This window comes from Egretta garzetta, unplaced genomic scaffold, assembly GCF_000687185.1.
Source record: "Egretta garzetta isolate BGI_Z169 unplaced genomic scaffold, ASM68718v1 scaffold98, whole genome shotgun sequence".
In the NCBI taxonomy this organism is placed as follows: Eukaryota; Metazoa; Chordata; class Aves; order Pelecaniformes; family Ardeidae; genus Egretta; species Egretta garzetta.
In genome coordinates this window covers 163,364-179,795 of record NW_009260611.1, presented here as the reverse complement: position 1 = coordinate 179,795, position 16,432 = coordinate 163,364, and the positions used below count along the sequence as shown (strand labels likewise).

The following is a 16,432-nucleotide window of genomic DNA, read 5'->3' as shown; positions in this document are numbered from 1 at the left end:
GGGGCCCTGCTGTTCCCAGTCAGTTGAAGGTCACTGCCAAAATTCAGCACTTCGCCACCCTCTCTCCTGCCTCGTGAGTGGCGTGCGTGTTGAAATACCCCCTTCCCCGGCAAAGGCACCCGGGCAAATGACGCAAAAAAAAAAAAAAAGGTTATTTGGAGTGTCCAGGCTCTGCGGTCAATTACTGCTGGTCTGCTGTGGATGGGGAAGGTGAGCTGTTTCCCACAGCGCTGGATTGGGCCGGTGCTTTTGGTTGGCAGTGGGACGCGGGCACAGAGTTACTTTTGGACGGTTTTGTTAGCAGGAGGGAGGAGAGGAGGAATGATTTTTGGGAAAATCCTCACTTCAGTTCTTCTCACTTTTGCCGTGTGCCCACTTAGAAAGAGGAGCATGATTTGTATAATAATGAAATTCCTGAAACACCATCCCCCCCCCCCCCAAATTTTAGTCCGCCAGTATAAACTGGATGGTCCCTGTTTCCAGGAATTTGTGATCCAAAAAACCCCAAAGCAATACCTGTAAACTGAGAGAGAGAAGGCAGTTGTAGCAGTTTCTTAGAACTTTACTCCTTCATTCTGCAGTGATTGCTAGTTCACCTCACTACAGTGCCTGCGTGTTTACGGATGGGGAAACAGCTCGCCAGCTTGGGGTTTGGGATTTAGCTCTTGAAACACAGCAGAACTGTAGCTTCTTGCCTGTGTCCCAGCTCCACAGAGCTACTAGCACATGCAGCCTGTTGGTGAATGAAGAAACAGGAGAGTGAATAGCTAGCGCTGCTGGGACAACAGACATCAGCAAGTAATTTCAGTGTGGTTGGTTGGTTGCTGTCGGAGCAGCTATTGGTATTTCTCAAATGAAGAAATACAATCAGATATTCAAAAATTGTTTTAACTTCACACAATTAGAGTAATGCTGCACTTATTTGAAATATCTTCAGGATAATGGACAAGCTTCTGATTAGCGCAGAGTCTATAACATTTTGGGAAAAAACCCTTAGGATTCTTTAGTCAGAATGGCTTGAAGCTCAAAAATCATTCTGAAAAATCATTTCTCGTGATGGCAGGAAGGCTATTGATACATTCATGCTGTAGGCAAGGTGGAGATTAGAAGGATTTGGAGTTATCCAAATTCAGATGTACAGTCAGAAATGCTTAGATGGAATTAGACACACTACATATCTTTTAAAGCATACAACCCTTTTATTGTTTGCTAAAAATGCAAATCACAGGAAGATTTTAAAAAGCAGGCAGCTTGTCTTTCTTTGTGAATCATCTGTAATATTTAATGTTCTGATTTCTTGGCTTATCATACATATTTAGTTAAAAAAACCTTCTGCAAATTATGAAACACGTTTGCGGTTTGCTCTAGTACTTAGTGTTGTTGCTGTTCTCATTCATACTGTCTAAACGATCAGCATTTCTTTCTGGTTTAGCAGTATTGTAAATGTAAGCTGAGGAAGTTGCCAGCTGGCTTGACCTAGCATTATTAGACTTGAGCTTAGGCTAAAGGTCACAAAAGTTCTTTATGTGAAGCATGTGTGTAAGTGGGAAAGCAGTCCTTTGCTGCAAGAAGGTATGGAGGGGTTGCAAGCTTTTCCAGTGTGTCCCAGGCCTGAGGATTGGCACCGGAACTGAAAAGGAAGAACAGTCCAGATTCCTAAACCCAGCCATATGGTGCCTGCTGCTGTCAGGAAAAGACAGACAGTTATAGACCAATTAATTGCTCTGTAGCTTTTAAGCACTAGCTGGTTATGATGTAATCCTAAAAAGGCTGCAATGCTATTGTTATTTTTAACAAAGCTGTGTATTATCTTTTGCTATATTCTAAGTAGACAAAATTCTGTTCTTGGGATCATTCAGTTGCTTTTGTCTTCATTGAGAACAATGAAAAATTGATCTGTTATTGACTAACAGCTGATCTGTTGTTTGTAGAAATGTCAAAATCTAGATGAACAGCTTTAGCAATCCCCTTAAAACAAGTGACAAACCCTGTCCAATGTGGATGTAGGCTTTTATGTCACTCTTAGTCCTGTATGAGTTGGGGTTGCAGGATATCCTTAGAGAGTACCTAGTGGAGGAGCTCAAGATCTCAAATAAATTATTGGTCTTTTATTTAACTGAGCATTTAAATCTTAGCAAAAAAAGTTGACATGGGTGCCCTTCATTCTGTGTTCTCAAGTAGTTTGATCCTAGAGCTTTCAGTGTAGACCTCTACCACCCTTCAGCTAAGACATGGATCTGGACTGATGTTATACTGTACAGAAATTTCCCATCAGAGTATATGGCATGTGTTGTAAGAACATAACATGTAGACCATATCTCGAGTGATTAGTCTGTGCTCCTGCATTTCAGACTGGTGAACCATCGTAAAAGAATCTGGGGTCTGACTTCACTGTTGCATTTTCAGTCCTTGATTGTAGAGGAAATCTTGAAGTGGACTCTACTAATGAGGAAGTGGTGATGGGCTTCAAAGGTGTCCAGATTCTCTTGACCTTCACAATACTAAGCTGTTCATTTGGTGGTGAGAAGTGATGGTAAAGGTATGGAAGTAGTTGTCTTGTTGGGAAGTACTATAGCTATTGCAGGAAGAGTTGTCGCAGTGAATTGAGTTTTAGTATGAGCATGTGAAAATGAACAGTACTTTCTGGAGAAACACTTTCCAACAGTGAATGTGGTATGATCAGAAGTGAAGCACCTTTAAACAAAAAAATCCAATTGATTTCTGAGTGACCAAGAGGAACATACAGTGTCTTACCATCTTCTGTATCTGCGATTTGAAAACAACTGAACAAAATTCTAACCTTCCCAAGAAAGTGGCTTAAGCACCATTCAGGAGTCACTTTTTAAGTGCTAATAGCAGCAGCAGAAGCAGGCTTGGGTAGGCATCATCAATAGCGAGATGACAGTTCTGATTAAGTTACCTTTTTCATCCTCTTCTGAATGCACCATTATTGAATGTTTCTATTATGGTGATGCCGTGAAGACTTAGTTAAGGTAGGATTCTTGTTGTAACTTCATGCTGCATGGCAGTCACAAGTTTCAGAGTCTCTCAGCTGTGCTGCATAATTGTTCCCTGCAGCATGTCAGAAGAGGTGCATAAAGCTGTCTCAAAGTCTTTCCTTTTTTCTGTGTTGGGATGCTAACTGAGCTGGTCCTGCCTCTTCTGCTGTTACTGAGTAGTTTCATCTACCCCTCTTTTCCCTTTATTCCCTATAAGGCACAGCTAATGAAGTATCATATACCCACCCCACCCCCTAATTTTTTTTCCCCGCTTCTTCCAGCTCTGGGGAGAAATCTTACCTTCAGGCTTTTCTAAGATACTCACGTGGAAAGGCAAAATATCTTGTATTTCTGTTATTCAGTTTGTTATTGAAATAGTAGAAGTTGCTATGGTTAGAGTCCTCAATATTTCCACTATAAATCTTTTTCATAAACTTCTGAAACTGAGCTCAGCTAGTGTAAAACAAACAAAATCTTAAGTGGGGGAAAAACATTTCATGAGCATACTCTTCCCTAATTATGAAATAGGATAGGCTTGTCCAGGATTTGGTTATGCAATTGGGTGGGAAACATGCTGCAGTTAGGTACTGCAAAATTCTTAAACACTGTAGTTTTATTTATTTTGAAAATGAAACTTTAAAGAAAAATGGATTATTTATTGATTATGTTGAGAAAGCCTTTTTGGAATCCTATTCTTGAAAACAGATAAAGTGAAAATCATTAAAGGGAATCCAGCTGTGACAGCTTAATAGGTTAAACTGATTTACTTTCACTTGATTAATTGTCATGCTGTCCCTTCAGAGGCATTTACAGTATCAACTTAATTGTATGTACTTTCTATTTTCTTTTGTTTCAGACGCTGTCATTCTGCAAAATGGTAATTCCAAGGATTTTCATTTTTTGTAGGAAACGTGAAGATCACGAGCTGAAGTAAAACATTGGCAGAAGTTTCTTGAGAATTTTGCCTTTTCTTTTTCTCTTTGAAGGATTATGATGTTTACAAGAAATTGATACCATCAAGCAACACTTTTTTGAAATAAAGTAATTTAAGAAAACTAAGAATAAAGCTGTATTTATGCTCAGAGAAAACTGGATTAACAATGAGGCCAAAGACTTTTCCTGCTACAACATATTCTGGAAACAGCAGACAAAGGTTACAAGAGATTCGAGAAGGTTTAAAGCAACCGTCCAAATCTTCAGGTCAGGGACTACCTATTGGACCAGGCAGTGAAACTTCTCTGGACCCTAAAATTTTAATAGGGAAGGATGCTGCAAGGCAGCAGCAGATGAGACAAACGCCTAAGTTTGGACCATATCAGAAAGCTCTGCGAGAAATTAGGTATTCTTTGCTGCCTTTTGCTAATGAGTCGAGCACTACAGCAGCTGTTGAAGTAAACAGGCAGATGCTCCAGGAACTGGTGAATGCAGGTTGTGATCAGGTATGTATGAGTTTGGAGGGGGGATTGTCTCTGCTTTCAAAATTAGTTTCTACTTGGGACTGAGGAAAGGATTTTGATGGAAGTTATCAAGCTTGATGGTTGACAAAACGCAGATTCTTCTGGCAATTGTGTTGCTGTACGACTAGCAGAGTAGATGGACTTGCTGTTGAGACATGTAGTATGGGGCTAGTTCATGTTAAAGACTGCCGTGGTGACCTCTAGGATTCTCTTATGATTTCTCCAGTTGATGTATAAGTCTGAACAGGGTAGTGCTTTTTTTGATTTTTTTTTTTTATATTTTTTTTTTCCTTTCTTTTTCTTTTTTCCCCTCAATACTGGAACAAGCCTTAGCTATGAGTAATAGGGTGGAATTTTGTCTAGTCCATCTAAGCTCAGTTCTCTGTCAGAAGCAACTAGAAGAACTGACAGAGTCAGTATACGGTCTTTGAAGAAGCTCACTTGCTGTTTGCCAGAAGCAGGTGGAACTGGCTGGATGTTCAGCAAGCAGCAGTGGGTGGGTGCACACCTTTTCTTCCTCACCTTCTCTGCTTCTGTCAAGAAGGTGGTAGTCCTGTCTCAGATAAGGGACTTGTTATGGAGATGCTTGCTTTTGTCATTCCAAGATTGATGTTAGAACGTGTTCTTAATTCAAAGACCATTCATGTGGTGCAGAACACAGTCTTTTCTGTGTTGAGCTGCATTCACCTTGCATGTGCATCCAGTGTTGGTATTGACTTTCATGTCTGTCCAGAAATAGTTCAAAATTCAAAATTTTGCTTTTTTGGAGACAAAGTGCTGTTTTGAGTCTGGATTCTGATTGTTGTAAGAACAAGTTTTTTCCCTGTGCGCTTGAGTGGCAGTTGTTGACAAGCTGAGACATTTCCATTTATAGTCCTTGATATAAATTGGAGAGATTTTAAACTGAAGTGTTTTTAGTGGCATTTCCTTGATTTCAAAACTTAACCTCCATTCACTCATGGCAGAACGTGAGTCTCTTGGCTCTCCTAGACCATATTCTGAATTTGTGTAACAAAACTAATATCAGGCACTATTAAAACAGTCTGCATTTCTCTGGAGCTATATAGGTATTAATTAGTGCTGTTTCTGTTCCAAAGAGTTTATGCTATGGGAGATTATCGGAGCTAGAGTAGATTGCAGATTAATGAGAAATGCTGTAGTCCAACTAAACACTTCCTAGACCAGTGAACCAAGATACTGTACTGAATTATTTAACTGGAGAAACCAAGGATTTTCTGTGATCTTAAGCATGCTATGAAAACACAGTGTTTTTTAGAACGCTACCCTCTAAATTTCCCTAGCTGTTTAGGATAAGAACACTCCCTGTGCGTATGAGCCAAGGTTAAATGAGCACAGCTGGAGTCTGGATTGGAAGCGTGCATTTGGTATGTTACATGGACAAATCGTTCACACACAGAACAGGCTTGTTGGACTGAAATCTTGGAAACTACTTTGAGCACACTACATCACAGAAATGTTAAGCCAATGTATAAAACAGAAATACCTGAGCACCTGTTAAAATGACTTGGTATTAAAGGCAGTGTGATGCACTGTATTTGTGAAGTTTTTAATATCTTTAGCAGTTTTGACTTCAACATTCACACAATGGTATTGCTTCTTATAGAGCACTGGGAATAAGCCCAATTCTGACTCTGATGTGGAGGTTTTTGCTACCTCCTTAAATTTTGCTGCATGTTTTTGGTTGTTTTTTTCCCCATCACTGGCCATGATGCTTCCATCCTCCCATTTAGCTTTTCTCCGTAGCTGTGACTTGTTGCCTGGAGACAGCATTATCGGGCCTATCCCTTAGGTGTGTTTGGCGTTCAAACCTAAGCATAAGCAGGATCACATTTGGCTGGAGTCCAGATAGGGGTGCCAAAACTGGAGTCCCATGGCTAAAAGTGCTGGGTTTCCTAATGTGGGTCCAAGCCATTTGAAGGTTGGCCATCCTGGCGGTTTGTGAATGAATGGAGCTTCTTGAGATGGTGTGAATGGTATCTGGCCCTGGGGATAGCATGGTGTAAGGGGACAGACTTGATTTACTACTTCTAGATTCTTCCTTTCCTCCTGGTGCCTGAGCTATTTTGAATCAAATGCTGAACTGTTTCAGAGCATGATGTGTAGTAAATCAGGCATCCCAAGTTACCCTGTCCCTGCTTGTGAATCAGAGCCTTTAAATGCCTGCCACATGGACATCTTCTGTAGTCCTGTAGGCAGCTAAGAGATAAGTGATTCAACAGGAAGTGAAGTCAGCCTCAGTTTCTTTGGGGATGGTTTTATTTCCCACAGGACCCAGTGCTGGTGTGACATTGGTAAATGGGCATTGAAGCCCCCCCTCCCATCTCAAATGCCAGGAGCAAATGTTTAGAGGCTAAGGGTTTCAGTCCTTGAATAGCTAATGGTCTACTTGAGCGTTCCCCTGCAGGAAGCCTGCAGAGTACAAGATCTTATACCACCATCCTGCTTCATGGTACGCGAATCAGCTGTTCAGTGGCTGCAAGTGTCCTGAATTTGGCTATTTGTCATAAGAAGCTCTAATCATGGACTTTCTAGGAAGTTGTGAAGAGTGAGTAGATGGCTACAACATTATTCAGTTTGATCTTATGTGAAGTCCATTTTCAGGTTGGGTTTGGGCTGATACTTTTTGATGTTCCAGACGAAACACTGGAAAGTAATCCTAATCTTGTGGGTAATCTGTTCTGGTAGACAACGTGCAAGGATTGGGATTCTTCAGTCTGGTTATTGGGCCACAATAAGGATTTTTGGAAGGGTGAAGGGCAGTGGTGATAATTAAGAAGGAAGGAGTGTAAGTTTTAGAGGTTGGGGAAAGGATACTTCTATTTATTACTCTTATTAGGTCCACTCATCTAGCATATCTGTAGCATGGTTAGATTTTAACAAGAACCATTTTATGTTGCCTATTAGGTAACATAAAGGTCAGGTTTGTAGCTCCCTGTTCTACCTAAGTGAGTATTAAGGAGAAATTGAAATTGGCTTAATTAAATAAAAAGGAAACACCATAACATTTTATTACTTTATTTTTGCTCTATGAAAGACCCATACAGACAGGAAATTGGTTCTAAGATGGTTGGTAAACTTAACAAGTACATAAAATGCAGTGTAATTCAGAAAGTGAAGACAAAAATCTTGTGTCTTTCAGTTACAGGCATCATAGGTGTTACATGTGAAAACTTTTTTTCTTTTTTAAATTGATTAGGAAGTTGCCAGTTTTCTCTTAAATGACCCATGTTCTCTTAGAAATATTTCTTTTCAGCCATTGTGTAGCTTATGATTTTGTAGTGAAATCTGCCCCCTCAATACTTAATGGGGCTTTGCTGTTGACCAGAAAGCAGTCAGGATTACACGCTTTTTTTTTTTTAAGAGATACAAAACAAAATTACACACATAATTAGTCATAGTTCTTCTCAAACAAATGGAGTAACTTGTCTGTTGTTCGCTTAAGTCATCCTTTCAACAGTAATTATTTAGCAAGTTTCAATCAAAAATAATTGGTGCAGCATAAATTGTTTTGAAACTTTTAGAACATGACTGCAAAAGGCTGGACCTTTTTTTGTTGCAAAAGCTTGCAGACAAAAGTACTGCTAATGTACTGTTCTTTAGTAAATAAAACTCCTTGGGCTTGGAAGTGTAACTTGTAATCGCTGCAGAGGGACAAGAGCGTGGAGCGTCTGTCCTGCGGGCTGGTAAAGCGCTGGAATCACCTGGGGCAACTGGATGGTGTTTGGGGTGTGGTGGTAAATGCAGCTGCTGTTGTGGATTGAATTTTTGTAATGAATAGATGCAATTGAGCATATGATCAGTGGCATTCCAGCAACCTGAATGGGCTGTACTGTACTTACTGTACTTCCTTAGAGCATAAACAGCCGCTGACATTGTAATGTAGAGTGGGCTGCAGCAGTCCTAGATGAATTGTGGAACGCTACACACTTGTTGCTTCCCCCCCGCCCCACAAGCAAACTTCTTTTTTATTGAGCAAGGGTGCCTTTTCTGCATGAAGGTTTCTGGACATAGTTCATAGTTTGTTTGGGCAGACATTTTTATGAAAATAATATGTTTTAGGATTTTTTACAGGCTATGTACCTCCAGTAACATGCATCATGTACTATACACTGCATAACTATGTGAATATGTGAAGCTGGGAAGTCCTTATGCTTCACTTTTTCCAGAGGCTTTTATAAATATCTCTGTAATAAAACATGTACATCCCACCTGTGCCAGTATCAGAACATTCCAAAGGGGAAGATCTGTCCTTTGGACACTAATTATAGTGTCTTTCAAGGAATGGGAATGGTGTTTGTGAGTACTGTAATGTGTCTAAGAATATCAAGCTGACCATCTTGTCATCTGTGTTAACACTGAGTTCATGGAATTCACTTTGTAGAGGTGGGGTGGCTTGGGTTTTGGTTTTTTTGTTTGGTGGGGTTTTTTTTTTGGTTTTTTTTTTTTTAGTTCTCCTTCTTGCACTCCAGGATTCTTTTGATCTCTTCATCATGGTTTACATCGGTTTTATTTAACCAGTTTGCAAAGATTCTACCCTGATTCGGGAACTGCCATTTGATTTTGGGAAACTTCGAGAATGGGGAATACAGTATTTATCTCAATTTGAATAAATATTTGCACTTTTTTAAGTGAGGAAAATCCTGATATGCCAAATAGAGCTTGGGCAGAAAGTCCTTTTTATGTTTTGCATGTGGAATTAGTATTCTGTTTTTTTCTTTTCTATATAGTGTTTTAGGTCATGCTTCTTCACGTATAATCCATGTGCCATCTAGCAGTGTGTTACTGAGCAGTATGACTTTTCCTCCTATCATTGGAGTGATGAGAGGAAGCGGATACAAAGCGAAGTTTCGTTTTGGTAACAGACAATGCATGGCTGGAGTTTTGCTTGTAGAGAAGTATCTGTTGTAGTGTATTTGTTAAGAGGACAAGTTTAAAAAGACAGCTTGCCTTCAAGGTGAAGGGCAGCAAATTTTGTAATAGCCCTGGGCAAATGGGGGAATTAATTTCGTAACACTGGCCTGTCCTGTAACGAAATTCTGTCTTCTGCTTGGGTAAACTTTACCTGTGTTAAGAGTTCTGCTTGCCCAGCTGTTTACCAAAACCTCCAGGATGAACATCTTGGTCATCTTGTGGGTGTTTTGGGTCCAGATTGTTTTGTTAATGAAAAATGACTGAAGAATGAGCTGTTGATAAGGTTGCTTAGGTTATTCTGTGGGACGTATGTTAAGGGTGGCAAGAGTCATTACAAGTTGTCTTGCAGGTCAGGAGGAAATAAATATTCTTGGGTTACAAGGAGAAAAAAGAGGCCTTCAAATGAGGGCACTCACTGCTGAATGCAGGAGAAGGATTTTATTTAGCAACTGAAGTAAATTTGATAATTCAGGCCAACAGTCTCTTGTGTGTTCGTTTGCCTCCCTCATCTGAAGGTAAGTTGTTCACTCTGCCTTCTCTTTGCTAGATGTGTTCAGAGCCGGTTTCATAACCTTTTTCTATACTTTTTTTCTTTATAACCTCCCGTTTTGGTTTCAACCTTTTTCTCATTTCTGGTAAGTTCCCGGTATCATCCAGTATTCTTCCATCAAGCATGTAAGGGAATTTGTTTTCCTATCAATACGCCTGAAGTTAGCCCCTTAAGTCATTTCAGTTTTTAGCTGCTTCAGAAAAAGTCATAGCTTTCCAGGGCCTGAAAGCAAGAGGTGAGGATTGCTCTTGAGCCGATACCTGCTGACACCTCTCTTCTATCCCATTTCTCTTGTCTCCAGTCTTCCTATGTTGCTGTCACTTCTTCATGACACTGTCTTAGTGAATACACTTAAATCCTGTGTTGTGACACGCTTCATTCAGTATATTTGGGAAGGTGCTCTTGGCTTTGTTCTGTGTGTGTGGCTTAGAGCATGCTCTTGTCCTGCAGAGCGGAGAAAAAGAATCTTGTCTTTTCCCTTGCATTTTTGTGGTGGTGGAAATACTCCTTGGCAGTAGTAGGTGATTGCATGTGCTCCTTCACATGACAAGATGTGGCTTCTTGGCAGCTGGGCAGTAATATGGCACTGAACAAGACTGCAGTATGTTTTAAACTCTGCCCTTTATTCTTGTTAGTCTGCTTTCTCCTTTGGCAAACTATACAATAAATTGCAACTTGGTAGTAGGGTTATGTTTGAAATGACAGAACAGGAATCAGATGCCAGACTTCAACTGTGGATGTGTGAATCCTGAGTTATGTTTAACTAATGCTTCCCTATTCCTTATGTCAAATAATTATTCAAGAAGCTTGGGAGTTAATGTAAAAATCTAAAATTATATATTGCTGTAATGGGATACTGGATGAACTTGCACTGGATACTAAAATTGTATTTATTAAAATTTAATTGCTAGGAGAAGGTTGAGCTATGCTTTTTTTTTTTAAATAAAAAAGGAAATGGCTCCATCACAGTCATGAAAAAAACCTAAAAATTCTGCATAAGCATTTACTTCAGTCTCTGAATAAAAAAAGCCCTTGTGACCAAAAGTAAAGATTGCCATTATTATAACAGGAAGTTGATATCACAATAGTAGTAGGGTGTAACTGTTCCTTTTGCATTTTTTTGTTGTTCTCAGCCTACTCTCTCTCTGTTGGTCTTTTCAGCTTTTATCTGAGAGGAACATATGTGATTTTATGCTGAGACTGAAAAATAGTATCTCTGCATGGGAGATGTGTGGGGTATTTTTTTGGTTGTGTTTGTGGTTGTTTTTTCTTTCTCAAAGAAAACCAGAATGATGCTTTTAAACTTAGATTTCAGTAGAAGGACTGGATGCAAGACTTTTGCATGCTACAGTCCTTAGAGGTAATCCAAGATGTACATTTGCAACTCATTTAATTCAACCTAGAAAGGCTTTTCTGGTAGTTGCTAAACTAAATAAAATCTTATGTTAGAGCTGCTAATTGAATATCAGTAGAATGCAAATATAAGTCCATGATTACTTCTCATGTGATATACAGGTATGTGCCATACTTGTGTGGAGTGATTTTTTTTTTAAATCTTTTTTTTTTCTTTTTTTTCCTTAAAGCATGACCAAATATACAGAGTAATTTACAGTGGTAAAACTTTTTTGTCACTTTTAATTTTGTGCTGTACCCACAGGAAAAATTACTTTGCAGACAAAACTGAAACTACTTTAACAAAAGAAAAAAAAAGGGGGGGGGGCAATTTCATCTGTACCCTATGTAGAAATACTAATGCTGTCACCAGGTACATGAGTTTATAGTAATTTAAATTACAAGAGTGTAGCCAGGCATTCAATTGCATAATATAATCTGATAAATTGAAGGGAACTAAACTACTTTTTCTTCCATTTTAGTTACATAATATCATTGCAAAATATTGTCATATTTGCCCAAGGACAGAATGGAGTTACTGTGACTGCATTTCCTGAAAGCATTACTATAGTAGTGTTACTGCTGTCTGTTTTCTGGAAGTATTAAAGATGCTGGGTGAATTCTTACCAGACCATTGTTGGAGGGAGAAAAAGTGGCCAGTATGGTCATGCCCAGGAGATACGGGCTGAGGATTACACCACTGTTGCTCTGAAAGTGAATTGTTATGTGCTACAAAATGCAGCAGAAATGCTTTTTGGTTGCGAGGTTGATCATGTCACTCTTGAGCAGACCACAACTTGTTGGTGCCCCCTTGGGCACAGTGTTCAAATCCTACTCAGCAGCTGCTTGTGGTGGTGGTGACTCCTGTATAATGTCCGTGTCCCATGTGTGTTGTCCCTGTATCCCCCCCAACCTACCATATATCAGGCTCCAGTATGTATATTTTTTTGTTCCAGGGTACTGGCTGTCTCTGCAGCTCAAAAATGCATGTATGCAATGCTGTCTAAAATAGGCAAGGAGAGACATGGAAGAGACCTTCAAGACAAGTTTTTTTGGTGATGGCAGCTGCTGTTTTTCTCGTTTGTTGGCCATGTCCATTATTGCCCCACCATTGCCTTTTTGTTTGTTTGTTTTAAATATCTGCTAATGAACAGCTGGGCAGGCCCAGGTTTTCCTTTATTTGATTTAGGAAAGAGTTCTGGCTGGAGTGCAAGCTGCCTCACTATGGATATAGCTGCTTTAGAGTAGGTGCTTTACAATCAAGTACTGCTGGAACAAATGCAGTTCATAATAGTAAATTCTAGAAGTGACAGACACCATGTCCATTTGCTTAAAGCTACAGATGTTTGTGTTAATTTGGGCCTTATCCTTACCTGAATCACATGTACAGCATGTGAGAATATTCCACTTTTTTCATTCATGCTTATGTTCATAATTGTGAGTATTGCTTAGATCTGACATTTTTATGTTGCTTGGAGCTGAGACTTAGAGTGGAAAATGCTGGTCCTTATTTCTAGGTTTTAACCATTCCCTAGCTTTTTTGGGTTTTTTTTGGGGGGGGAGTGGTGCAGAAATTAAAATGCTTCTGATTACCAAAATAGAGGCTGAAGTTGCTGTGCCATTGTGGTCTTTGGTGTTATCCTCCCACAGCAGCAGCAGGTTTCTATTGTCCAGACTCAAGAAGGATCCCAATTTCCAGAAGATGCTTAAATAAAAGCCTGGTGAAAGTCAACCTCTTGCTGTCTGCCTGCTCTACACATCTGCTGCTGGTCACCTAAAATACTGTTGCTGCTGGAATATTTTCAACTTCATGTTATTTGGCAGCTGATGTGTCTCCCCTGATACCACATGGCTTCTGCTGCGGTGGTTCTGTCAGCTCTGATCTTGATGGAGTCACCCAGCTATGGCACAGCAAAGCTGGTTTTGTTCTAATGGTATTGTCGTGCCATCCAGACTATTGCTGGCAGTTCATGAGAAACTTCTTGTATACAAATTGGTATGTAGAAATCAGGTTTCACCCAAGAGATGCATGCGTGCATATATGTATTATGATGACTGCAGTATTTGCATGGTATGAGCTGTTTGCAAAGAACTTAATCCATAGGATTTGGTACTGCACTGAAGATTTCTTTTTCAGTCTAAGTAAATAAGATTCTAGCATCTGAGGCTGTATTATGCTTCCCTGCAGTGCAAGAGATGGATTTTTCCTGATGAGACACTTGTGCTCTTCGTTTTAACTGAATCCAAGCAATTAAAAACATTTCCCCAGGGAGGCGAGGGATGAAGAGAACAGGAGAGGATATGAAAATACTTTAAAAAAAAAAAAATTCTTTCTAGGTCAGTTAATTTTCAGAAGGCTGAAGCCAAAGAACGCTGTGTACCTGTAACTTTGTGAATCAGGTAACAGCTATGGTAGGGACACCCTGTGAAAATAACCATGTTCTGTGCTGCTTTAATTGTATCTGTATATATGCACGTATATGAAACTGTTACTGTGACACATACTGTCTTCTATGCATTTAGAGAAATATAAACACAACATAAATGGAAAAATTTAAATGTAGATTGCTTGAATGACCAAGCATTTTGCAACTGTTTTCTGTATTCTTTGTTCCTCTAATGCACAATTTGTAAATTACTCATTTCAAAGGAAGCATGCAAACATGCAGTGCATTGCTCCTCATTTACATAAAATGCTAGAAAGAAGACTGCTGATACTACGTGTTAATATGTTAAGTTCTTGCCCTTCAAAGAGATTGACCTCTGTAGGACAACTAGCAGTGTAAAATTACTCCTATATAAGTCTTTATAAGGTTAGGTTTGGATTTTATCCACCATTTATGAATCCATCGGATTTGGGTTATTTCAAAACAGAAAAAAAAATGTCAGCTCAGACCTGGAGAAGATTGTTGCTGCTCTGCAGCTTCCTTTTCACCCTGTTTATTTTGTTCTTCAACTGTATCAACTCTTAAATATCTTCAAGGCTATTCAAGTCTATACCCTCCTTTACCTGTTATCCTATTGCACTGTTTTTTCTGCTTCATTAGTTTGAATGACTAATAATTCGACACCTCCTACATACTTTTCTCTACATGCCTCTGAATGCCCTACATTAATTAACTATTTTTAATAATTGCAAACTATTAAGAAAGAACTCTTCTATAGACATCAACCTGATTTTTCAGTTTGGATGTGACATCCTAAAGAATTATAGATGCAACTGTAATGTGACTTGCACAGCACCCCCCATATATTTTCACTTCCGCATCTTTTCTTCCATTCAGTGTCAGGACTCCATAGTCTGTGCTTGAACTAGCCACCTGTCCCATTCGTGCTTTTCTTCCAGCTTTGCCACAATCATTGTGTACCTTCCTGCCAGGTGTCAGCCTGATAAAGGTGCATAAAATCTAATTTAATCAATATAAATGGAACCTTGGCAATACTAATATGTGCAGGGTATCCTGGTTTACCAAAACAGAAAAAAACCCTGGCTGTCCCAATTAAAAATATAAAAAGTTGTGGCCATATGACAGAGTTCTTTGAATCGAGGCAAGTCCACTCCATATTGGGCTCCTTTTGTCCTGGCACCAAATGAGTGCTGAATAATTTTTTCCCGAGACCTGCATTCTACCTGGCTGGAGCCTGTTTTTTTTCTGATTGTCCAGCACAGTATCTTGATTGTGTTTTTAGATGATCCCCTGGTTGCCTGTGTAATGTGTGCTGCCCAGACCTGGTCATGACCAGCTGGAGCAAGGTGGAATTCCTCTTTTCTTTCAAGTGCTCCAGAAGTTGCTATGCTGGAAACTCACTTCCAACTCCTTCCTGTGATCATTTCTTTCACCTTGGCCATCCTTCCCATTCTGAAAATCTTTTTATTATGCTCTCTAATGCAAGCATTAAGTTCATTGAGTGCTTTCTTGAAGGTGTGTTATGAAGAACATGTGAAATGCATGTATGGTGTTGTAGTCATGCAAATGGTGGAGAGATGTTGGTGCAGTGCTCAACAGTGCAAATCGAAGACCTAGAGCCTAGAAGGAGTTTACAAGCGGGCAAAAGTCATCAGTCTGTGCCAGGGCACGTGGCGAGCCAGCTCCCTGTACTACAAACGCAGGACCTCACTGGGAAGTGCCAGCAAATTCAAAAGAAAGCCACAAGAATTTTCATTTGCGTTGGTGTGCCTCCCCCCACCCCCCCCATCTCTTTGTTTACTGAGGAGTGAACCTTCAGGGTTTTTAGCCACATGAAAGTAAACTAGAAAAAGTATTTTTCAGTACTACTTCTGTGCTGTAAAACCTTCTGTAACAAATCGGTTCCACTTTTCCAGGAACTTCCCTGTGGTTCATACGCGTTAGAAAACTGCTGGAGGTTGAGAACTTGCTGTTGCAGGCCCTGCTCTACACTTATGCAGAAATGGGTGCTCAGATTTACTGCCAGGGAGAAGCTGTTGCCTTCTGAGCCTGGAACACCTCTGCTCAGGAGGTAGAGGAGAGTCTGAGCTGCAGCATGGTCTGTGGCAGAGCTCTGGTGTTGGAGGTAGAGCTGCTTTCTCCCAGATTCCTAGTAAGGTCAGACCATCCTGCTATGTATTCAGCATCTCCAGGAATGCTGTTTTGGGCAAATAGCAGCACTATGTGTTTAACAGGATTCATTGGGGTTTTGCAGAGTTATTTTCTTCCTCTTGCCTTGTGGAGGAGGGTTTGTGCTCTCAATCTCTCCACTGTCTACTGGAGTTTGAACTCGGTCATCACCCTGCTCTCCATGGGCCAAACAACAGCAGCCATAGCATTAGCACAGCATGTAGGGAAGGCCAGTTATCTTACTTTCAGCTGTGCATAAAAATACCTTCTTTTCCTCTCTCCCATTACCTTGAAATAGGACCATTGCCCAGCACTAGACAAAACCCTGAGTCAAACTAGCAGCCCTCCTAGCACACAAAGTTTTAAGTCCATGAATTTGGGGGAAACCCTGCCACTAGACCACAGATCTGTTTTGCCACTTTTTTTGTTTTGTGGTTTCCCAGTCTGGGAAGAGGCAGCTAATTTTTACTCTCCCTCTCTCTCTCCCCCCCTCTCTCTCCCCCCCCCCCCTTTTTTTTTTCTCTC

At 40.1% G+C, this 16,432-nt stretch overlaps 1 protein-coding gene across 5 annotated transcripts in view; it reads left to right on the top strand.

The window, feature by feature from the left end:
* Positions 1–1,758: 1,758 nt before the first annotated feature.
* LATS2 (large tumor suppressor kinase 2) overlaps positions 1,759–16,432 on the top strand; it is a 46,834-nt gene continuing 32,160 nt past the window's right edge. The window contains exons 1-2 of one of the 5 annotated variants that reach the window (XM_035900410.1): positions 1,759–2,539; positions 3,906–4,438. In XM_035900410.1, the coding sequence (XP_035756303.1) occupies positions 4,100–4,438 (339 nt within the window). In that variant the 5' untranslated portion in view covers positions 1,759–2,539; positions 3,906–4,099. Of the gene's footprint in view, positions 2,878–3,855; positions 4,439–16,432 lie in introns of those variants that run through there. The other 4 variants (XM_035900409.1, XM_009644879.2, XM_035900411.1 and 1 more) reach the window with 4 other exon arrangements.